At 45.7% G+C, this 22,749-nt stretch overlaps 3 protein-coding genes and 1 long non-coding RNA gene across 6 annotated transcripts; 2 read left to right on the top strand and 2 right to left on the bottom strand.

Annotated features, from left to right (window-relative positions):
• Positions 1 to 397: 397 nt before the first annotated feature.
• On the top strand, positions 398 to 1,646 carry LOC120707462. 2 transcript variants are annotated; one of them, XR_005689010.1, is made up of 3 exons: positions 398 to 652; positions 737 to 821; positions 1,302 to 1,646. It is a non-coding gene; the product is annotated as an uncharacterized LOC120707462 (long non-coding RNA). The 2 variants fall into 2 exon arrangements; XR_005689009.1 differs by having other exon boundaries at positions 398 to 821.
• Positions 1,647 to 4,234: 2,588 nt separating this feature from the next.
• Positions 4,235 to 17,927, top strand: LOC120707464 (calcium-dependent protein kinase 1-like). 2 transcript variants are annotated; one of them, XR_005689012.1, is made up of 10 exons: positions 4,235 to 5,132; positions 7,353 to 7,496; positions 7,610 to 7,762; positions 8,118 to 8,233; positions 8,323 to 8,490; positions 8,847 to 8,974; positions 9,063 to 9,162; positions 12,659 to 12,913; positions 13,234 to 13,577; positions 17,877 to 17,927. XR_005689012.1 is itself a non-coding variant. In XM_039992365.1 (8 exons), exons 1-8 carry the CDS (start codon positions 4,442 to 4,444, stop codon positions 12,743 to 12,745), a joined length of 1,587 nt encoding a protein of 528 aa, XP_039848299.1. In that variant the 3' UTR covers positions 12,746 to 13,236. The 2 variants fall into 2 exon arrangements, 1 of the variants encoding a protein (XP_039848299.1); XM_039992365.1 differs by lacking the exon at positions 17,877 to 17,927 and having other exon boundaries at positions 4,442 to 5,132; positions 12,659 to 13,236.
• On the bottom strand, positions 13,917 to 17,446 carry LOC120709928 (zinc finger BED domain-containing protein RICESLEEPER 2-like). The gene is made up of 5 exons (XM_039995547.1): positions 17,351 to 17,446; positions 17,142 to 17,261; positions 16,820 to 17,039; positions 14,760 to 16,659; positions 13,917 to 14,236 (listed from the first exon to the last, which is right to left on the bottom strand). The coding sequence occupies exons 1-4, from the start codon at positions 17,444 to 17,446 to the stop codon at positions 14,771 to 14,773; spliced, it is 2,325 nt and encodes a 774-aa protein (XP_039851481.1). The 3' UTR covers positions 13,917 to 14,236; positions 14,760 to 14,770.
• Positions 17,928 to 18,342: 415 nt separating the features above from the next.
• Positions 18,343 to 21,613, bottom strand: LOC120707465 (probable protein ABIL1). Its single transcript, XM_039992366.1, has 9 exons — positions 21,178 to 21,613; positions 20,929 to 21,011; positions 20,039 to 20,189; positions 19,838 to 19,937; positions 19,667 to 19,750; positions 19,514 to 19,586; positions 19,365 to 19,417; positions 19,196 to 19,278; positions 18,343 to 18,820 (listed from the first exon to the last, which is right to left on the bottom strand). Exons 1-9 carry the CDS (start codon positions 21,301 to 21,303, stop codon positions 18,629 to 18,631), a joined length of 945 nt encoding a protein of 314 aa, XP_039848300.1. The 5' UTR covers positions 21,304 to 21,613; the 3' UTR covers positions 18,343 to 18,628.
• Positions 21,614 to 22,749: the final 1,136 nt, after the last annotated feature.

Consider the following 22,749-nt stretch of genomic DNA (forward strand, 5'->3'; position numbering starts at 1 on the left):
CGATCCCCTCTCAGCTCTGCTGGTCATCGCTGGCGCCGCTCGTGCGCGAAGCAAGAATTCCGCCCCCCCCCCCCCCCCTTCTGAAACTTGCGGCCGCTGGTATGTTTCCTGAATTGCTTGTGCCGCAACTTAGCAGAATAGCTGGTCGATTTATTGTTATGGCTACTTGCGAACAGGTGGATGGATAACCATAAACATGCTAGTCGATTTTTTGATCCGCTGATATAGATGCTAGTCACTTGTGTGTTTCCCTTTCATTTGTTGACCAACCAAAATTTAATAGGAACTATGCTTGTAACACAGATTTAACAGCATGGCCAAAACAATTGATCTAGTACTAACTTACAATGATGTGCTGCAAAACAATTGATATGGTACTGGTTTAGAATTAACAGCATGGCTAAAATAATTGTTGTTTAAGAAGGTTGTTTGTAGAGCCAAATTTAACTTTGGAATATTAGATGTGATTGGGCCCAATGCAGCTATCACGATTTCCTTGTGAGGTCAGATGAGAACTTCAATGTTCTAGCATGGTGGAAGAAGAATTCAGATGCATATCCAGTCTTGTCTTTGATGGCTAGAGATTTCCTCTCTATCCCTGTGAGCACAGTGTCCTCAGAGTCTGCATTTAGTGCTGCTGGAAGAATCCTTGGTAAAGATTGGACTTCACTCTCCCCTGAAACTCTTGAAGCCCAAATTTGTACTATAGATTGGTTGATTGGATTCAATGATGAAGAGGAAGGCGAACCAATGAGTGGAAAAAGGATGTTCGGTTCAGATGATGAGTGAAGGCCCTTTGCATAAGGCTCCTTATTTTTCAGGTACACTGAAAAGGCCCTTTTATTGCTGACTATTTTCTCGCTTTGTTGTGATTTTGTTTCTTGACTTCCAAACATCTCATTAACTAGTTAGCACTGTGTTGATTATTTGCTTATGCCGCAAAGAAGTCATCATTTACATTTGCAAAGTTCTTATTCTGAATTCAGAACAGGAGAAACTTTTATTACAGATTGAGAATTTAAGAAAGAACAGAGTTAAGTAGATGCTTATGTTGAACTAGGCACAAGATTCATTGGTCGAGTCAGAAATTTGATGAAGCTTGTCAGCATGAACGTCAATGTAAATCAGCAGGGTTGTCTTATATGTTGCGCTTACAATAGATATGAGGCATGCTGTCATACACCAAAGTTTAGCATGGAAGATGTCACTGTTCTTTTTCTTGATGTATTGTGATGTACAGCCATGTGAACATTTGTCATGCAGTTTTTTTTTATCATAACCCTCGTCCTCATGTCTGACAGGCTCTATGTTGCGTATTCTACTTCTGGCTAAGATACATGCTTACTGGATGGTACAAATGATGACTTGCAGAAGACATCTGTCGCTCTACTTATCACAAAAATCAGCGGCGTCTGATAACTGCCAGTTCCATCGACATATTTGTAGACTAACTGTTGACAGTTTATTTGGTTACTCATTGTTGACAGTTATTTTGTTTGCTATTTATTTGTGACGTGTGGTGGCTGGTAATAACCTGATATGTATATTTGTTTTGTTGAGCCACGCTGGCTTGTACTGTTGGTGGCAGAATGGCAGCTCACGGGCTGCGAGGTCATCCATTGCTCTGCTCACGGCATATGCCAATCCATTGTACTGTTGTTTTGACAACCCACGAGCTGTGCTCTTTTAGTGAAAATGGATTGGCCCATGAGCATATATAGGATTAGGGCTGGACTAGGATGATATTACTTAAAGGATGGGATTGGATACAATAAAACTAATTATTTGAAGGGCTGGATAAGGATAGGGCCAATTATTTAATTAGCTAGGGTTGGATCAGGATTGGGGCAGGATTATGGCCCATTCCCAGGCTAACCTGCACCACACTCCAGCCCTACCATATTCTACCATAATGACCGCGATACACCATCGCCGTTTGCTCACCAACGGCCTTCATCGTGGGATCAGCCTCCTTCCTCTAGCATATGTTTTATTTGGGGACTAATTGGAAAGAGCTAGATCCATTCTTAATTTTTAGGGACCCATCTCATGTTTGGTTGAGGATGATAGATTCAACTCTTGCAAAAAAAAAAGATGATAGATTCAACTCTATTTTTTGTTTGGTACAAGGGATGGGGTGAGATAGGATGGACGGCGTTATCATCATAATTAACACTGCTAGCTTGCGATCTACTACATGTTATCCGTCGTACTTTTCTTCTTCTCAAATGCGCTTCGCGAATGTAGATCGAGCTCCTTCGACTGCATGGTCACAGGAGACATTAGTCTCCTATGACGAGTTTCGACTCGATCGTTTGGAATCGACGAATCCATTTGAGCACTCAACTTCACAAATCCATATAAAAAAAAGGGAAAAATCCAATTTACATCCTCCAACTATTTCAAAAGTCCGATTTTCAACCTTCAACTGTGAAATCGGACAACATAAGCCATCTAACTATCAAAATCGGGCAAATTTGGCACCTAGGGTGATTTTAAAGGTGGTTTTCCATTTTGTGAGAAATAAAAATATTCAATTTTACCCTAAAAAATTTATAAGTAATTCATTTTAAGTCAAAAAATTATGAAATTGGTATCAAAAGTTTTCTAAAAATATAACCTATCTATTGTCACGTGATTTGTGACCTATTCAGATCTAATTTTTTTATGTTCATAATATTTGGTTGCTTGCAGTTATGCCTATTATTTTTAATAACTAAGATTCAAATGGAGCAATAATAGATAGGTTACATTTTTAGAAAAATTGTGGTACTAGTTTCATATTTTTGTGATTTAAAGTGAATTAGTTTAGTTTTTTTAGATCAAATTAGATTTATTTAATTTTTTGTAGAAAACGCAAAACCACCCCAAAGGCCAAATTTGTCCGGTTTTGACAGTTGGATGGACTATATTATCCGATTTTGTAGTTGAAGGTTGAAAATCAGACTTTTGCGATAATACAAAGGGTGAAAATTAGACTTTTGCCTGTAAAAAAGTGGCAGAAATCGAAGTTCTGCCCATCAGAAAAAAAAATCCGACCCCCCGCCCTGTGCCTGGCTGCTCGTGCACTTGCTCTGGCTCTTAGGATGAACCCGTCTCACCTTATGTTTAAATCAAACACCTCCGAAAATGAGATGAGGTCGGCCCAACTTAGGGGTTGTTTGAAAATGAGATGAGGTCGGCCCAACTTAGGGGTTGTTTGGTTTCAGCGCTAAATTTTAGTCTATATCACATCAAAAAATTTAATATTTAAATATATTAAATAACTATTAATTATAAAACTAACTATAGAACTCTGGGGCTAAACAACGAGACAAAATTAATAAAGTATATTAATTCATGATTAGCGGATGGTACTGTAGTATCACTGCAGCAAATTATGAATTAATTAGACTCATTAGATTCGTCTCGCGAATTAGCACTTAGCTGTCAAAAAATTATAAACAAATTTTATTTGATAGTCCAAAATAATAAGATTTCTTTTGATGTGACAGGGACTTAAGAAAAATCTCTAGAAATAAACAAGGTTGAAAGAGGGTGAAGACTACAGAGAGGAAAAAAAGAGATAAATTAATTATCGGAGGAGAAACACCGAACATGAAAGAGGGTTCATATGTTTGAGGGAAGTTTGTACAATATCCGTCACATCGAATTTTCGAATACATGCATAAAAAAAGGGTTCGTACGCATGATCTAGCTAGACCAATTTCTTTTACACTCAAAATGAGTTGATTTCTAGTTTTCTACAGCTTACTAGACGGGTAATAAGTTTAGGAAAAAAAACACAAAATATGCACGAAATTCATCTCCGAGGCTCCGAATTGAGTTAGGTTCCGCGATCGGCACAAGCACTGTGCAAAACAGGTTCCACCGCACTGCACATGGCCATGGTCATGGGCATGAACGCTCGGGCATCCAACATGTCCTGAGCAACCGGCCAGATCCGGGCCGGCTGGGCGTTATTACGGCCGAGGCAGCCGCACCCGAGTACCCCGGCCACTCTGTCGCTACCCAGAAATATCCCAAGCGCCGCGGACAAAGGAAGCCCCGGCGAAATCTCGGCGACCTCCAGCTGACCCAGCATCACGGCGAAAGCACAGGTCCTCCCACTGACCCCGCGGCCCCGCCGCGCTCGCGTCCCCACCACGCATCCACTCGCCGCGCCTACCTGCCCCGCGGTTCTCTTCTCCCCCACGGCCTCGCGTGCCTGTCGCGCTCGCACGCCGGCGGACCTGCTCCTCTACTGCCTTCGCCCGCCGCGCCCAACCCAACCCACCACCACCCCCACGCGCCCCCACGCGGTTGTGCTCCGCGCCGCGCTGAACCCTCCTCCCCCTCTGTCCTCGCCTGCTGCTTCAAACACCAGACCCGCAAACCGGGAGCCCCCCGTCACTCCCTCCCCCCCTCTTCCTCCGTCAGCCCCCCAGCCCGGCACTCCGCCATGGGCAACCGCGGGTCGCGCTACCACCGCCACGCAGCCGACCAACAGAAGCCGGCGGCGGCGCCCAAGCCCCAGCCCCATGCGCCGCCGCCGCCGCCGCCGCCGCAGCAGCAGCAGCAGCCGCAGGCGAGGCCCAAGCCGGCGGCCGCGCAGGCGGCGGCGGCGGCGGACGCGGGGGCGGTGGGGCGCGTGCTGGGGCGGCCGATGGAGGACGTGCGCGCGGCCTACACCTTCGGGCGCGAGCTCGGCCGGGGCCAGTTCGGGGTCACCTACCTCGTCACGCACCGGGAGACCGGCCAGCGCTTCGCCTGCAAGTCCATCGCCACGCGGAAGCTCGTCCACCGCGACGACATCGAGGACGTGCGCCGGGAGGTGCAGATCATGCACCACCTCACGGGCCACCGCAACATCGTCGAGCTCCGGGGCGCCTACGAGGACCGCCACTCGGTCAACCTCGTCATGGAGCTCTGCGAGGGAGGGGAGCTCTTCGACCGCATCATCGCCAGGGGACACTACACCGAGCGCGCCGCCGCCGCGCTCTGCCGCGAGATAGTCACCGTCGTCCTCAGCTGCCACTCCATGGGGGTCTTCCACCGGGATCTCAAGCCCGAGAACTTCCTCTTCCTCAACGACAAGGAGGACTCGCCGCTCAAGGCCACGGACTTCGGCCTCTCCGTCTTCTTCAAGCCCGGTGAGCGCTTCATTTTGATTTCATCCCTTCTTCCTTATGGATCCTGCAGTGCCCTTTTGCGATGTTTGACACTTTGACTAGATGTGGATGTGGCTTTGACTTGACTGATTCGCTCCTTTTGACGGTTTCGGATTCGGACCCAGCATCGCTAAACTTTTTATAGTATCGATATGGAGGTGGCGTTATTCATATCTGTCCGTTCTTGTTGAGAGATGCTATGTTAGTATTAGGGATCCAGCTTAACTTCAAAGTAATTGAGCTTTAAGCTTGTTCCAGAGGTGACATTGCGATTGCGTTGTTTACTCCTTTGATTTTTTAGATAAAGGAATATTAAGAAAATATCCCAGCCTCTACATCAGAGCGATAGAGCGATATATCCGGCCTTTATTACAAACTTTGAGAGATAAACAGGAAGCAAATTACAAGCCACAAAGCCTATTGCTAAATTGCCACCCATTCCGCGCAAAGATGTCCATGGCCGTCACTTCCAAAGCGCGGCATGCATCTGCAATCAAGTCTCTGTCCTCCTCCTTTTGCAAAATCGCCCATGTCCTGGTGAGATAGGTGGCCCTGAAAAGTATCTGGAGAGCAGTTTGTTTTTGATTATTATGAAAAACTACATCATTTCTGGATAACCAGATTGACCAAAGAAGAGCACATAAGCCTGTGAAAATAATATTTTTCTTCTCCCACCTAAAACCATGCAGCCAAGACCTGAATAACTGCACAATATTATTAGGTTTTGTAAGACCGAAGGTGATAAAAATTATCCTCCAAAGTAACCTAGCCAAATGGCACCCGAAGAGATGCGCAATTGTTTCGACATTCGTGCAAAAACAACATTGTTTGCTCCCCTTCCAATTACGCTTGGCTAAGTTATCCTTTGTCAGGATAACCCCACGGTGGAGTAGCCAAATAAATATTTTTACCTTCAATGGAATTTTCTGTTTGGGAAAAAAGGCTATGTTGTTGTTGTTGTTGAATGGAATTTTCTGTTTCCATACTGGCTTGTTTAAGGGTAGAACTCGAACATCTAGAAGAGCTGAGTACATAGAACGCACTGAAAACTGGCCACTTTTGTGAAGTTGCCAGATTCCGACATCCTTATTATCTACCAGCTGGATGTTAGCAACGCGATGTCCCAAATCTATCCAGTCCCTCAAATTATTACCCGTAAGGTGTCTCCTAAACGAGACATTCAAAGGGTCTCCGTTGAGCACTGTATGGGCTGTAACATGTTTGCGGTGAACCAGATTTAACAAATTGGGATATTGTTCTTTAAGGGCCGAGTTCCCCAACCACTTATCTTCCCAAAATCTGGTTTGTTTCCCATTCTGTACTTTAAACGTCATCCAATTAAGAAAATCTTGTTTTACTGACATAAGCCCCGACCAAAACTGTGAATCACCAGGTTTTTTCTCAACCTGAGTGAGGGTTTTGGATCCAAGGTATTTATTCCTGAGTATCTGTTGCCAAATGTCATCCTCATTAATAAGTTTGAACAACCATTTACTTAAAAGGCATTTGTTTTGAACTTCTAAATTCATAATTCCCAGACCACCTTGGTCTTTTGGTCTACATAATATATCCCATTTGGATAATCTATATTTTCTTTTGTGACTATCCCCTTGCCAGAAGAATCTAGATCTATAAAAGTTTAGTTTTTTGAGAACTTCTTTTGGGATTTCAAAAAAAGAAAGCATATAGACAGATAGGTTACTTAAAACTGAGTTTATGAGAGTAAGCCTGCCTCCATAGGAAAGCATCTTGCCTTTCCATGTACTCAGTTTACGTTCAAACCTGTCTTCTATGACTTTCCAGTCTTTATTACTTATTCTCTTAAAGTGTAACGGTATTCCTAAGTATGTGAGAGGAGTTTCCGCTACCTGACATCCAAAAATGTTCATGTAGTCAGATTCTACCTCCTTTGATATGTGCTACATCATTGCTTTCCACCATTGTTCTTTAATGGAGTAAGCATATAGTATCAAACTTGTTGAATGCTCACACATAATTATAAATGATATTCTTAAGTCTGTTGCATAAAAGCGCGATTGTTCATTTTGCAAATCATTGTGATGGTGGAGGATTTATTGTGGGGCTTAGTCTATTTTTGTATTTATTCCCTCTCTTTGTTTTGTCTCTTAGGAAGTGAAATGGCTTATTTTGTTGTATCTGCGGCATGATCAAATGTAATGAGATGTATAATGGATGATGCAGGGGAGACTTTCAAGGATCTTGTGGGAAGCGCATATTATGTTGCTCCTGAGGTACTCAAACGGCACTATGGGGCAGAGGCTGATATTTGGAGTGCTGGAGTTATTCTTTACATCCTTCTTTCCGGTGTTCCTCCCTTTTGGGCAGGTACTCATTTTAATTTTTGAGAATCTCGTTTCAGCCAGTTTTTTTTTTTTTTGGCTACTATCGCTCTAACACAATTGTTTGTTTTTCTTCACATTGTCCTTTGATTTTGCCAGATAATGAGGATGGCATATTTGATGCCGTCTTGCGTGGTCACATTGATTTCTCTTCTGATCCTTGGCCTTCCATATCTAATGGTGCCAAGGATTTGGTTAAGAAGATGCTGCAGCAAGACCCAAAAGAGCGCCTGACTGCTGCTGAAATTTTGAGTAAGTCAACTGCTCTTTCACTATCTTTCTATGTCTAGCTGTCGAATCACGTTCCATAACATGCCATTTTGATTTGTAGAGAATAAACAATCATGTAGTAAGTTATAGTAGCGAAATGGGAGTAGTCTCCTAGTTTTTTCCCCACATTTTTGTGCTTTTTGGTACAAGAGTGCTAAAACGCTGAAAGTGGTTATAGCATTCCCTATAGAAACTGTTGGTTTTCTCTCTTCGTTAAGGACCTGTCTGCTTTCTCTGTAAAAAAAGAGAAAGAAAGAAGACAACCTGTGTTCTTCCAATATGAACTGAATATTTATTTGCAAGTATAATTTATCGGTCTAATATTGTGAACATACAGATCATCCATGGATTAGAGAGGATGGAGAGGCCCCAGATAAGCCACTTGACATTACAGTCATCAGTAGAATGAAACAGTTCAGGGCAATGAACAAGCTCAAGAAAGTTGCTTTGAAGGTGATTCATTGCTTGTACTGTGGCATTTATTCCAGTAAAATACTTGGTTTTAAGGAGCAGATAATTCTGATATCTTTCATTATAACCAGGTTGTTGCTGAGAACTTATCAGATGAAGAGATTATGGGCCTTAAAGAAATGTTTAGATCTCTTGATACAGATAACAGTGGGACAATTACTCTTGAAGAGCTAAGATCTGGTTTACCAAAACTTGGCACTAAAATTTCTGAATCAGAAATCAGACAGTTGATGGAGGCGGTATGTTCATCCTCCAGACCTGTATGCTTCATTTTTTGGTTGACTGCATAATTTACTTTCAGTATATTTTTTTGTTCTTAAGTATCTATCAGTATCCCAATTCCCAAGTCACATATCTCCAATTTGGAAAACTGAAAGCAACTGTCTGGTGCTGGCGTGCTGCCATGCCCTCCACAGCCTTTTTTTTTTACTTCATACAGGTTTCTGGTGTTTCCTATTGAATGGAAACACAGTATCACAATAATTTGAAAGAGAAGACGGGATGGAACATGTGAAACCATTATTGATGGAGTTGTTGAAATAGTTCAGCGCATACTATTTTGTTTCCTTATTCTTGTTTTTAATTCCCCAAACAGGCTGATGTTGATGGAAATGGTACCATTGATTATGCGGAGTTCATATCAGCCACTATGCACTTGAATAGATTGGAGAAGGAAGACCACATACTCAAAGCTTTTGAATATTTTGATAAGGACCACAGCGGGTAACTTCACTTCAAATTTTGCCTGAACTTGTTCTGCAAATCTACTGTTTTCATTTGATTTCCTCACTGTTTAAATCTTTCTATGCAGATACATAACAGTAGATGAGTTGGAAGAAGCTCTGAAGAAGTATGATATGGGAGATGATAAAACAATAAAAGAGATCATTGCTGAAGTAGATACAGATCACGTGAGTATATATTTTGCAGAGTTTAAGTAACAACTTAGCTCTTCAAATATTTAAATTGATCCGCTGAAGAAAACTCCCTCACTGACGTCAGTTATGTGGCATGTTACTTGCTGTTGACTTCAGCCACTTGACATGTTCCTAGAATATGGAAATGAATTCTTATTGAAAATGTTGGAGAGAATAATTGTCTTGTATTCCTCCAACCCTAGAAGGGTGGGTATATATAATGTCTATACATGGGCCTCTAGATGGGCCTCTATACACACGGGCTCAATATACTCCAACACCCCCCGCAGTCTGAACTACCGGCACAGCGGTGTTCAAGACTGGACAACAAGAAAGCCAACACCCCCCGCAGTCTGAACAACCGGCGCAGCGGTGTTCAAGACTGGACAAGAAGAGAGTACAAGTAGAGTACAAAGGGCTAATACCCCCCGCAGCCACAACTAGCCACCGGCTACGTTGAGGCTGGATTGAAACTCCGAGAAGGTCGAGGAGGGCAGCCCCTTGGTGAAGATGTCAGCAAACTGGGAGGTAGTCGGGACATGGAGTACCCGAACATCGCTGATTGCGACTCTGTCGCGCACGAAGTGTAGGTCGATCTCCACGTGCTTCGTCCGTTGATGCTGGACGGGGTTGGTGGAGAGATACACGGCGCTGACGTTGTCGCAGTAGACGAGCGTGCTCTTGGCGAGCGGGCTGTGGAGCTCCGCCAAGAGCTGTCGTAGCCAGGACGCCTCCGCCATGCCGTTAGCGACAGCACGGTACTCCGCCTCGGCACTGGAGCGGGAGACAACCGGCTGCCGCTTGGACGACTAGGAGACTAGGTTGCCGCCCAGGAAGACGGCGTAGCCGGAAGTGGAGCGACGAGTGTCCGGACAGCCAGCCCAGTCTGCGTCGGTGTAGACCACCAGCTCTGCTGAGGAGGAGCGGTGAAGCACTAGGCCAAGGTCCACAGTGCCTCGGACGTAGCGGAGGAGACGCTTCAGCGCAGCAAGGTGTGACTCCCGGGGATCATGCATATGGAGACAGACCTGCTGTACAGCGTAGGTGAGGTCCGGCCTGGTAAAGGTGAGGTACTGCAAAGCACCGGCCAGACTCCGGTAGGCAGTAGGATCAGTCACTGGATCACCCAGATCTGCAGACAGCTTCGCCTGAGTGTCGACAGGAGTGGAGCAGGGCTTGCAATCAGTCATCCCAGCCCGCTCCAGAATATCGAGGGCGTACTGCCGCTGGTGAAGGAGAAGACCAGACGGGCAAGGCTCAACATTGACGCCCAAGAAGTGGTGGAGCTAACCGAGATCCTTCATAGCGAACTCCTACTGCAGAGAGGAAATGACACTCTGAAGCAACTGCTGACTGGAGGCTGTGAGCACAATGTCGTCGACATATAGCAGCAGATATGCAGTCTCATCCCCACGGCGGTAGATGAAGAGAGACGTGTCAGACTTGCCTCGGTGAACCCCAGTGTCAGCAAGAACGTGGCGAACCGAGAGTACCAAGCCCGTGGAGCCTGCTTCAGTACATAGAGAGACTTGTTGAGCCGGCAGACTATATCCGGACGACTCGAGTCCACAAATCCCGCAGGCTGAGAGCAGTAGACAGTCTCTGACAAGGTGCCGTGAAGAAACGCATTCTTCACGTCTAGCTGGTGCACAGGCCAAGCGCGCGAGAGCGCAAGTGAGAGGACCGTGCGCACTGTAGCGGGCTTCACGACCGGGCTGAAGGTCTCATCATAGTCCACACCAGGCCGCTGAGTGAACCCCCGGAGAACCCAGCGAGCCTTGTAGCGCTCCAGTGTGCCGTCAGCCCGATGCTTGTGCGTCCAGATCCACTTGTCAGTCACCACATTGCAACCAGACGGACGTGGCACGAGGTCCCACGTCTGGTTGGCAAGAAGAGCCGCGTACTCCTCTTCCATCGCGCGACGCTAGTGAGGATCCGCCAAGGTGTCGCGGACAGAGGAGGGTACCGGAGAGACCCGCGGCTCTCCCTCGGTGGCGGAGAGAGTTGCGGCCTGGGACGCCATCCGCCGAGTCACCATTTGATGGATATGCCGAGGATCTCGATGGATGACCGGCGGGTGGTACACCTCCGGCCCGGCTCAAGAGGGAGCCGGAGGAGGCGGCGGCGACGGCGACGGCTCCGGTGTCGGCGTCGCAGGAGCCTTCGAAGCAGGAGGCGGCGCCGGTGTCGATGTCGAATAATGCCGGTACACCTGCACCGGCTCAGCGTACCGCTGCGGCGCTGGGGTCGGCGCCGAGCGGCGCCGGTACACCTGCACCGGCTGAGCGTACCGCTCAGGGGAAGGCACCGGGGCCGCGCGTGGCGCAGTGGGAGACACCGGGTCCGCGCGCGGCACGACCGGAGGTCTGGGTGCCGCGCGTGGCGCGACCGCCGGTACCGGGGTCGCGCTCGGCGCAGCAGGGATCACCGGAAGTGGTGTCGGTGCGCCGGGAAAACCTGCAGGAAAAGGACAGACAGGTAACGGTGGCGGAACCACCGGGTCATTCGGAAACAGAGACGCCAGCTCGGGATCAGACGAAGGTGTGGAGGAGGGGAAATCCGACTCGTCGAAGACGACGTGTCGGGAGATCAGAACGCGGCGAGTGGTGAGGTCAAAACATCGGCACCCCTTGTGGTCAGGGGAGTACCCGAGGAACACACAACGAGTCGAGCGGGGCGCCAGCTTGTGAGAAGCGGTGGCGGAGGTGTTAGGATAACACGCACACCCGAAGACCCGAAGGTGGTCGTAGCGAGGAGAGGTACCGAAAAGAGCGTGGTGTGGAGTGGGAGCAGGAGAAACAGTGGACGGAAGGCGGTTGAGCAGGTAGGTGGCGGTGTGGAGGCTCTCGGCCCGGAAGCGCGGGGGAGAGAAGCCTGGATCAGCAGCTAAGCATATTCCTTGCACCTATCTAATCCGTTGAGCCTGAGCCTGGAGTCCCGTTCGTGGTCGAGTCCGAAGCTAACTGAGGCAAGCAGCTAAGCATATTTCTTGCACCTATCTAATGTGGCATGTTACTTGCTGTTGACTTCAGCCACTTGACATGTTCCTAGAATATGGAAATGAATTCTTATTGAAAGTGTTGGAGAGAATAATTGTCTTGTATTCCTCCAACCCTAGAAGTGTGGGTATATATAATGCCTATACATGGGCCTCTAGATGGGCCTCTATACACACGGACTCAATATACTCCAACAGAAAGAGAAGATCCAAAGATTTGACTGGTGGGGGATTATATGTTAAAAAATACCAATCACATTATTTTTTTTGGATGCACACGAATAGTAATGATTTCACATTGAATTGAAATTCATGGAGACTACCAATTTACTGTATTTGAATTTGGGAATAAGTGAGCAAATGTCTATAATCTCAAGCTTCTCATGACTAACCTCATAGCGAATGCCAAAGATCAGAATCCTTTTACTTATAACTAAAAAGTTCAATAGAAGCTGCCTATGTGCTAATATCCCATTTGTTATTTGTTGGCAGGATGGAAGAATTAATTACCAGGAGTTTGTTGCCATGATGAGGAACAACAGCCCTGAGATTGTTCCGAACCGGAGGCGCATGTTCTAACTGCCGTGTACAATTTGAGTGGACACTTTTGGGGATATTTTGCCTTAGACATCTTCTCCTGGAGCCATTTTCTTTTGGGGAAAGCCATTAAGAGAACTACATTTGAGATCCATATCTCTGCAGCCAGGACCAGTTTGTACCAGAATGGGACGCATGATATTGGGACTCAGACACCGTTTAGTTCCCAAAATAAAAGTTTTTGGTTGTCAAATCGATTGTTTGACCAGATGTCGGAAGGATTTTTTTACACTAATTTAAAAACTAATTTCAGAACCTGCTTGGAAACCGCGAGACGAATCTTTTGATGTCTTTGACCGCACCATTAGCACATGTGGGTTACTGTAGCACTTATGTATAATCATGCACTAATTAGGCTCAAAAGATTCGTCTCGTCGTGTACATTCAAACTGTGCAATTAGTTTTGTCGTTTACCTATATTTAATACTTCATTCATATGTCTAAAAAAGGAGGCAAAATTTTTTGGCAAAAAACCTAGATGCTATGGAGTCTGGGTGCAGTGTTTCAACTCACTGTACGCATAATGCCTTTGAGATTGTTTTGCGGCTTTATCTGTATCTTTCCCCACCTTCAATTTAGTGTGCCCCAATGAGGTGATCAGTTAAATTGCACAATTGAGAGTGTTGTGACTTGTGATCCATGTGCTGTTATCCTCTTAGCCTTTATATTAGAACCGGCATTGTAAGAGGGTGTTTAGTGATCTTATCTGGCAATGTTGTATCATTGTTAATAAACACAGCACACAAATTTGGTCCTGGATTGGCCTTAGGTTAAGTGCTGATCCATCTGCGTTCTTCAGGAAACAAGGTTGCAGGTCACGATGCAAGCGGGGCGGGTGTGGGCTGCCCGCCCCACGTCCGCATGCGCCGCAAGCTATCATGCGGGCAATTGCGGCAGCCCACATCAAGCCACAAGTTTTTGCGGGCATTGCGGCGGCCCGCATAGCGCCGCCAATTGCTGCCGTGACCACCCAGGCTAGCAGGCAAGCAGAGAAGACCGCTCAGGGCCCATGCTAGAAAGCTTAAGCTCTAAGTATGACAAGCCTATGATCCAGATTTTGCAACACCATACATGTATAAGAAGCTTATAACAACTATATTCTCCAGATTTTTCAACACCAAACATCAAAATCCAAATATACTCCAGGATCGGATGATGACATCGGTGTCTGAAAATATTAAAATGGATTATACATTACAGAACCACACTAGTCCATCACTTCTCTATGTGGCTTAGCAATCCTGCTGCTGCAGCTTCTTCGATTCCAGTCTAACAAACTACTAAAATGTCAAAAGCAACAGAAAATTGTAGCCAGGTTAAAACAGAGCAGGCAATTCAATGCTACCATCAATCTTGTCACTAGAATGGCATTGGAGCAGGCAATTCCACAGCAAAAGCATTTCTGTGATGTAATAGTGGGATCAGGCAACCCAGAATCATCGCAGGTAGAACCCAGAAACATCTACCTGCATTCTAAAAAAAAGAACACATCATTAGTCATTAGTGAATTAAAGGATCCTGATTCCTAAATATGCAACAGTGATCAGGATCCAGATTCCTGAATATGCAATAGTTTGCTGGGTTTCATTAAACATAAAAGTTAGCATCCTAAACATATTTCAGGTCACATATTTATGCACATGATATCATTAATGCTCACATATTTCAGGTCTTTTAGCCCAACATATTTGGCTGCACCAAATATTTGCACAAAAAAGGAGTTCCTTTTATCCCAAAAATGTTGCAGAAATAGTAATTAGCTGGATCCCTTGGCAAATTTCCTTATATACCGAAAGAACCACTAAATTAGCTGTCCAAGTTTCCAAAAAAACTAAATCAAAAGCAATCAGAATATTTGCACTCTATCAGCCAAACAATGACAAAATTAGCTGTCCAAGTTTCCAAAAAACTAAATCAAAAGCAATCAGAATATTGGCCCATATGCAATGAACTTTTAAAGAATAGAACTGCAAGAATCTCAGTTAGTAATACTTACAGCAATATGCATTAGATGCAATCAAGCTCATCTCCAGCTATGTTTCCGGCTATATGATCATGTGTACTATCTTCTGATCTCAACCAGTCTTGAAAGCAAATAAGAGCTTCTATTGTTTCACTTTTCAACCTACTTCTGTAGTCACTCACAGTTCTTTCTGCAGAAGAAAATGCAGATTCTGAGGCCACTGTTGATGCAGGCACTGCTAGAATATCGCGTGCCATTCGTGCAAGTGTTGGATAAGTGCCTGAGTGCATCTTCCAATACTGCAAGATATCAAGCTCAACTCCTACTGACATTGTTTCTTCTTCTAAGTACTTGTCTAACTCATTTGTTTTACTCATTTGCTGTGCACTTTGATGCTGCCCCCAATCTGCCCATGGATTGTTCTCATCAACTTTCTCATCAATCATATGGGCCTTCTCAAGAAATGGGTCACTGATTTCTACGGAATATTCAGCAAATAGCTTTCGAAATGTCTTCTCCACTTTAGAACTATATCTAAATGCTTCTTCCTCAAACCATTGGTTCAAGCGGAACTCAAGAAAGCGCATCTTAAATCGAGGATCGAGAATAACTGGAATGCAGATTTTCAAATAGGACAGATCCCAATATGTGTTCATTTTTTCTCTCATCCCATGCACCATAGTTGTAATCACAGGGTCACCAATTGAAGACTGTTTGTCCAGCTCTCTCTTCACTTCCCACAACATATGAAAGTAACGACTTGAAGTAGGATATTTTGATCCCGAGACTATCTTGGTTGCTTCATAGAAAGGCTGTAACATGTTACACAGCTTCTTTGCCACCTTCCAGTCCTTGGTTGAAGGCTCATGTAAGTATTGCAGGTCCCCCTGCTTTAAAGCTTCATATACCTTCCTGTACTTCAGAGCTGTCTCGAGCATTAGGAATGTTGAATTCCATCGAGTTACAACATCAAGAGGAGGTCGTTTCCCAGGAGAAATACCAACTTGCTCTACGATTTCTTCAAACCTTTGCTTCCGAGCTTGTGAGCTCTTAACATACTTTACACTGTCTCTAATGTTCTTGGTAGCACTACTGATTGATTTGAAACCCTCTTGAACAATCAGATTTAAGACATGTGCAGCACAACGACAATGAAACAATTTTCCTTTGCGAGATAATTGACCCTTATCAACAAGGTTCTGTTGCAAAGTTTTTGAAAAGTTATCATTTACAAATGCATTGTCCAATGTAATTGCAAATACATTGCTTTCAATGTTCCAATCCTGAAGTGTTCTCAACAAGGCATTGAACATAGTTCTACCATCATGGGGTGACTCAACAAGAGTGAACTTTATGATCCGTTTATAAAGTTCCCACTCATCATCAATATAGTGAGCAGTCACACACAAGTAGCCTAGAGTCTGGTTTGAGGTCCACATGTCTGCAGTGAGGGAAATTCTAGATTTCGACTTGTTCAGCAACTTTCTTAAGTTTGCTCTTGCTTCCTCATAGGAGTCAATGCAATAAGACCTTATGGTGGTTCTGGACACATGCTTGAACCATGGGTTTATGGTATCCACAAATGATCTGAATTTTGGATATTCAACTAGGCTAAATGGTAATTCATGCATGGCAATAAATTTAACTAGCTCTAGGTAGGCTACTTCTTGATTAAACCTCCAATCTTTCAAAGACACATCAGCCTTGGACATACCAGAACTCATTTGGGAGACCATTTCATCCAATCTAGCTTTTCCCTTGCAAGTCTTCAAGTGTCTGCCACAAGCACTTGTACCAATGTCTCTGGTTGTTTTGAATAATTGATTGCAATGCATACATTGAGCCTCTACTAGAATCCCATTATCATATATTGGATCAAATTCTTTCCATATATGTGAAGTAAGTCTGCGTCGTTTATTCCTATGTGAAGATCCTAGTGGTTGGCATGGAAAGTATATTTTCAGACAAGACTATAGTACAGAACAATTTAAAATCACTAATTGGAGCATAAATCCAAGGCATTAACATGATAGCAGGTAATTAAATCTAATGCAGTAACTATCAGTTCATAGCCCTGAATGGTTTGAACTTACCGTGACCAAGCATACTTCTTTTTTTGATAAAAGGAGATATTGGTGATTCTTGTGAAGACCTAGCCAATGTTGTAGACGGGGAAATGACCCTCGGGGATAGCATCATCCTGACTCCAGTTGACTTCGATGCTAGTGGTGACTTGAACCGCTTTGCAGGTGTTGCCCTTGGTCTGGGGACCTTATGCTTCACTGATGATGAAATCCCTTCTCCCTCGTTAGCCTGCATAGATAATATTTATTTCTTTAGGCATTAGTACTAGCAGGTAACACATGTACCAACAGCAAACAAAATCCATGGGGAATTCTTGACAAGAATCCTTACATGTGCTTGCTTTTTCTTCTCCCTTTTCCTAATTGCGTCCAGATGTGCAGTTGCGGTGGCAATAGTTGAGCTCTTGTCCATAAGCCCTTTCCCTGCACCTACCTCCTCCTCTCCCCTTCCCTAAACACAAATCGATATATAGCTAATTGCCTCTCCACCTCGATGGCAGCAAATCAAATCGATGGGGGATTTTTGGCAAGAAATCAAACCTGTGCTTGCTTTCTCTTTTCTCCTTCCCTAATTGCCTCCCGATGCGCAGTTGCCATGTCGACCGCAGCTTTTACTGAAGATGAACTCCTCTCCATGAGCCCAGATCTCAGCGGTGGGGGACAACCGGCCGGCGATGGTGGTGGCGATGTCCTCGTCGCGAGCGCGGGCACAAGGACACGCACCGGTGCGGGCGATGAACCACTGGAACCACTCCTTTTTGATGCAGAACGAGGTGCTGCAACTGAGGGAGGGTCAGGAGGCAGCGCCGGCGGGGCAGGGGGCGGGGCGGAGCGGAGCTAGGTCTCTCCATGGAGGCGGCGGCGCAACTACGAGACATCGCGAGGCGGAGCAGACTCGAGGGGAGAAGATGTGGGTGCATATGTGGGCCTTGTGGGCTAATTGGGTTTACCCGCTTTGACCCTCTTACGTTATGTGGGCTGATATGTGGGTTTGTGGGAGCCAGCGGCGCAAGTTGGCCCAGCAGGCTGGCGGCGTGACCCGCGCCGCTTGCATCCCTAGTTGCAGGTTCTTATTTTGGTGAAGATGCACCACCCAAAGAATCATATGTTCACCCAATCACCCGTGTCATATGGTCCCAGAAAAGATTCATGTGTAATTTGACTCAGTTTGCTGACGCATTGTCACATTTCCCTTCGGTAAACACAGGACGGGTACACTTTTTACTTGCGTCAGACTTGCACAGTGGGAACGTATGTTCTTCGATCTGTACTGGTTGTCATAGATTCGGATATTTAGCTAGCTTGTTACTAGTACCTTGAATACTTAATTGGTAACTTGTAAGGAAAGAAAATAGCGTATAGAAGTTCCCTGTAGCATAATGTATACAGCCAGAACTTCACTTAGAAAAAGGGGGTGAATTTTTAGAAATCTCAATGATTTGCGCACTTTGTATTACGTTATTTGTACCTTATTATTCACTACCAAGCGTGCATTTTACACTTGAACCAACTCCGGGATATAACATACTGGATTCAACTAATCAGATGAGCCATGCACCTTTTATTTCTCGCAAAAAAGAATCTCCTTATAAATTCCAATTACACTGTAAATTTCTGGACCGTAAGATGACACTAGGGTATAGAACTATTACTGTATATCCATATAAATCATTACATTTAGGTCATTAGCAAGATGACATTAAGCGAGAAGACTGATAGGGTATCAGAAAAGGTCTTGAGCACTAATATACAAGATTCAAATACAATCTACAAGTATACATAGTTTCTTCCATGTCCCAAACTGCAGCTTGTCGTTGATCAACGAACAGAGACATTTTTCATTTTTGCTGATCTGTGCTTAACAAAGAAAGCAGCTAACATACTTCTTGTGCGAAGCGGAGCCTTCTGGATTTGACGCCCTCTTGGGTTGTCAAAAGAACTGAAAGATGACAAATGCCTTGGGTTGTCAAAAGAACTGAATGATGACAAAGGCCTTGTCTTGAGCTGATCCTGAAAATGCAAATTGGACGTTTCAATGTATAAGTACAATAGAAGAGAAACTTTCATTATGTGGGAAATAGACTGATTTAACATGGGAGTACATAAAGATAGTATATCCTCTATGATAACCATTTGCAACTATTGGGTCATCAAATACAATATAAGTTCAGCAGAAACGAAATTTTCATTATGAGGGAAATAAACTGATTTAACCTGGGAGTACATAAAAATAGTATATCCTCTATGATGACAATTTGCAACTAGTGCATCATCAAATAAAATGTAAGCTTTAATCTTGAACCACATGTTTCCATCATATTTTTTATATTATTATATAATCGAAAATCAGTCTGGATGTTCTATCACATTGTGGTTTAGGTTTACCTTCACGCCGACACTAACAATATCCAAGCTGGTCATGTTGGACTGCACATGTTTGGACAAGGGAGATGCAGATGGTTCCTTGCCTGAAACATAAGCAGTTTCAGATTGCATATAGGCTCAATGTGTCCCAAATGACGATAAACTAACACCAGTATAAGTAATTAAATACCTAGTTTGCCAAAGCCACTTGATGAAGGCTTAGTGGTTTTTGTTTCTCCTAGGCTGCAGAAAGCAGATGACAACAATGCCACACAGGATGAAGTTAGCAGAGCAAATGCCCCATTTGGCAAAACTGAACCAGAGACATGAATGGCTTACGTGAATTCAGACTGATCTGGTCTATTGGTCTTGGAGTTCTTCTCCGAAACCAAATGCCACTGAAGGGTCTTTGCTGCAGGGGGGATCATTTTCAGTACACAAAGTTCTTAATACCAAAATTTCAAATGTTTGCACAGAAGCAAGAAGTTGAACCTGATGAATAAGGTCTTGGTGTTCTGTCAAAATCAGCATTGCCTTGCATCTCGGAAAAAGCTTGCATTCTTTTATTTCCCGCATCTAGCTCGGAGAGAAAGTCAAAAGGTTAGCTAGGCATTTATCATTTCCTTGACTCCAGAATTGCATGTTTATTCTACAAAAGCTTACATGGTACGATGTAATGTTTGTGGAGTCTTCTGGCAGCCCCCGTCATCTTCTGTTGCCTAAGGCCTTCTTTATCCGTGTAAGTTTGGCAAGTAAGGACTTGCTAGAATTGGACCATGAAAAATGTCAGCTTTACTCATATATTGCACTATAAGAACAAAATCCCTGCATTATGGCAGCAGCGCATTAGGGCAGCAGCAGTACCTGGTTCAAGCATGCTACTTTCAACTCGAGGGTTGAGATTTCTGAAGCCTGCTGCTCGTACAGGTCTGTCAATTTGTAAGCAACTGTGCCAAGGTGGTCGACAGCATTGACAAGGGCCCTGACAGCGTAATCTTTTAAGTTGTCCAGCACCCTGATATCAAGAAGCACGGGAAAGTGGATGAGAGAGTTCCTAACTCGACATGTTCTACTGCAGCACACTCATTACTCCGCAGAAAAGTTCTTAGTTTAATCAACACTGAACTGGACCAGGAGGACCCCGGTGACAGCACCAAAGACTAGCAGAAACTTGCAGTGCCCTTGTGTTCTTCAAAAAACCACTTTTGCAGGGAAGTCAGGTACTCATACTTACACATCCATTACGCTGCAATTCCATGGAATATGTAGAAGTATGTGTAGTGCAGAATTCAGAATCTCCAAAGGAGACTGAAATAACCAATCCCTCACTAGAAAACTACAAATTTTACCTCCTGCACAACCAATCAGCCCGATACAATAATTTTTTTCTCCTATTGATGTCTCAATAAATCTCCACAACTGACAGAACTCCCCCCTGAGGCAATTGCCGCACTCTGAGCAGATGTCCTGAATTCCCGCACTAATGCTTCATTAAAACCTATACTGTCGGTAGACTTGTAACACCAAATGAGAAGATTAAAAAAAATAGCTAGAAGGATCAGGAGACCATTGTGGGCTAGAAGAGCAAAATTGTTATCCGGTACTACTAGCCATTGACATATCTTTCAAAAAAAAAACACTACTAGTCATATGCCATTGATATGAATTTATTGCGGAGAAAACTTGAGGTGCTTTCAAAAATTGCACGGAGGTGTTAATTCCGGGACGACGGGACAAGAGAAATCTAGCCTTACATTTGCTTCTGTTCGCTGTGGAGGTAGGACTTCTCGCAGTACTCCGAGGCCGAGTAGAGCTGCGGCCGCAGGTTCTTGAGCTCCTGCAACCATGTCACGGGCAGCGATCGTAAGCACCAAACCAAGCAAGGACCGAGGGGCAGCAGCCAGGGCTCCCGGGAAAACCCGGATCTTTGACAAACCAATTCGAACGAGAGAGAGAAATGGATTCCTGCAAAATCAGGATCGGGTCGGATCAGGGCGGGGTACCTGGAGCGCCTTGACGAAGCTCTTGCTCCGCTCCATGGACGCCTCGTCGACGGTGGTGGGCGCAGGGCCCACCCCCGCCCCCGCCCCGGCGGGCTCAGCGCCGGGCCGCCACGCTTCGTGCTGCATCGCTAGCTCCCCCGACCGACACGCCGGCGGCTCGCTCGGTGGGGGGGACAGGAACAGGTACGGCCGGGCGAGGAGGAAGCGGAGGGGCCACGGCACGTGAGGACGAAGCAAGGAACACGCGACGCGATGCGCTCGCTCGGCTCCCCTCGCTTTGCCTTGCCGGGGTGCCGAGTGGTGACGTCCCGGTGCAGGGGCGGCGGGAGTGGAGGCGGGGGGCAGGTAGTGGCGTGGGGTGAGGTGGTGACGAGGACACGAGGACGAGGTGGTGGTGGACTGGTGGTTGCCGGCTAGCTTTTTGTTTGGCCCGGGCCAGTCAATGGGGCCGAGGGGTGGCGGCAAGATTTGATTGGCGGCGAGAGGCTTGGGGGGATCGAGTGGAGGCTTCACTCGCAGCCCATCTACTGCTACTGGATCTTGATTCTTGCGGCCGGAACGGAGGAAAGCTTCCTTGCTCCGTCCCGTCATTGGATCCCGTCCGATTTCGTCCGTAGCTTTTGCCGCTTGGCCTTTCGCTGTTAGTTACCACTCGTCCTCCTGTCTGTCTGTCCTGCTCTTTCTGTCCTCTGCTGTTCATTCTTTATGGTTGGTACACTAACTTGTTTGAGTAAGCAACAAATCTCGCGGGCACACGGAGCAGGTTTTTTGTTAATGAGGTGCAGCCACGGGGGTGGTTAGCGACAGCCGGCAGTGGTCACTGGTTATGCTCTGGCTTGGTGGTAAGGTATCGATTCGAAGCTGTGCTGAAGTGAAGAACCGAGGAATCCTCTGACCCCCGTGGATTGACAGCACAGCGGTAGTTCTAGAGGAACGGCTCCGTTTTCTATGCCAGACAAGGCAAAGTTGTCGTGCCGTGCTACTCCTGCTAATGGGGCGGGGCTTGATGGGTTTTTTTGGGTGGGTTTTAATACGAGTACTATTGGATGGGTGGAAACGGGTGACACTATGAAATGGGTTGGGGCGGGTTGGGTTGACGACATAGACGGGTTGGGACGGGTCGGGGCGCTATGGTAGTAGATCGGCACGTAAGTCGCATATCATCTTCCATCGCGACTTCGGGTTGGAGCGGGTTGGGGCATTAGGCCGATGGGGTGGGTCGGGGTGGGTGGTAGTTAGGGCTCTTGAAATATGGGTAGGGGTGGATTTGGGATGGGTTCAACCCCATTAGCAGGCGTATGCCGTGCTCGTCCTCTAAACCCTTTTACTATGTGAGATCGCGAATTGATGGATCATGGCAAGTCAAACGATGTCGAAGCATCAAGCCTGCGCAATGATGGCAACGGTGATTGCATCCGGATGACGGGATCACCCACCGGATCCCCATCCCCATGTGCAACGCTGCGGTAGGAAGCAGACTTCGGTTCAGAACGCCAGTTGATCAAGCAAGCGCGAAGACAAGTCTACAAAAGGCAAAAGGTCCTCGCCGTGCGGCAATCCGGGTTGTTTGGG

The sequence above is a fragment of the Panicum virgatum genome, chromosome 5K (assembly GCF_016808335.1).
Source record: "Panicum virgatum strain AP13 chromosome 5K, P.virgatum_v5, whole genome shotgun sequence".
Classification (NCBI taxonomy): Eukaryota; Viridiplantae; Streptophyta; class Magnoliopsida; order Poales; family Poaceae; genus Panicum; species Panicum virgatum.

Coding starts and splice junctions, on each gene's coding strand:
- LOC120707464 (XM_039992365.1), top strand. CDS start 4,442: ATGGGCAACCGCGGGTCGCGCTACCACCGCCACGCAGCCGACCAACAG. Junction 7,497..7,609: donor TGTTCCTCCCTTTTGGGCAG/GTACTCATTTTA, acceptor TGATTTTGCCAG/ATAATGAGGATGGCATATTT. Junction 9,163..12,658: donor CTGAAGTAGATACAGATCAC/GTGAGTATATAT, acceptor ATTTGTTGGCAG/GATGGAAGAATTAATTACCA.
- LOC120709928 (XM_039995547.1), bottom strand. CDS start 17,446: ATGGAGAGGAGTTCATCTTCAGTAAAAGCTGCGGTCGACATGGCAACT. Junction 17,262..17,350: donor AAAAGAGAAAGCAAGCACAG/GTTTGATTTCTT, acceptor ATTTGTGTTTAG/GGAAGGGGAGAGGAGGAGGT. Junction 16,660..16,819: donor AAGAAGTATGCTTGGTCACG/GTAAGTTCAAAC, acceptor GCCAACCACTAG/GATCTTCACATAGGAATAAA.
- LOC120707465 (XM_039992366.1), bottom strand. CDS start 21,303: ATGCAGCACGAAGCGTGGCGGCCCGGCGCTGAGCCCGCCGGGGCGGGG. Junction 19,938..20,038: donor AAGTAGCATGCTTGAACCAG/GTACTGCTGCTG, acceptor GTCCAATTCTAG/CAAGTCCTTACTTGCCAAAC. Junction 19,751..19,837: donor CAAACATTACATCGTACCAT/GTAAGCTTTTGT, acceptor TCTCCGAGCTAG/ATGCGGGAAATAAAAGAATG.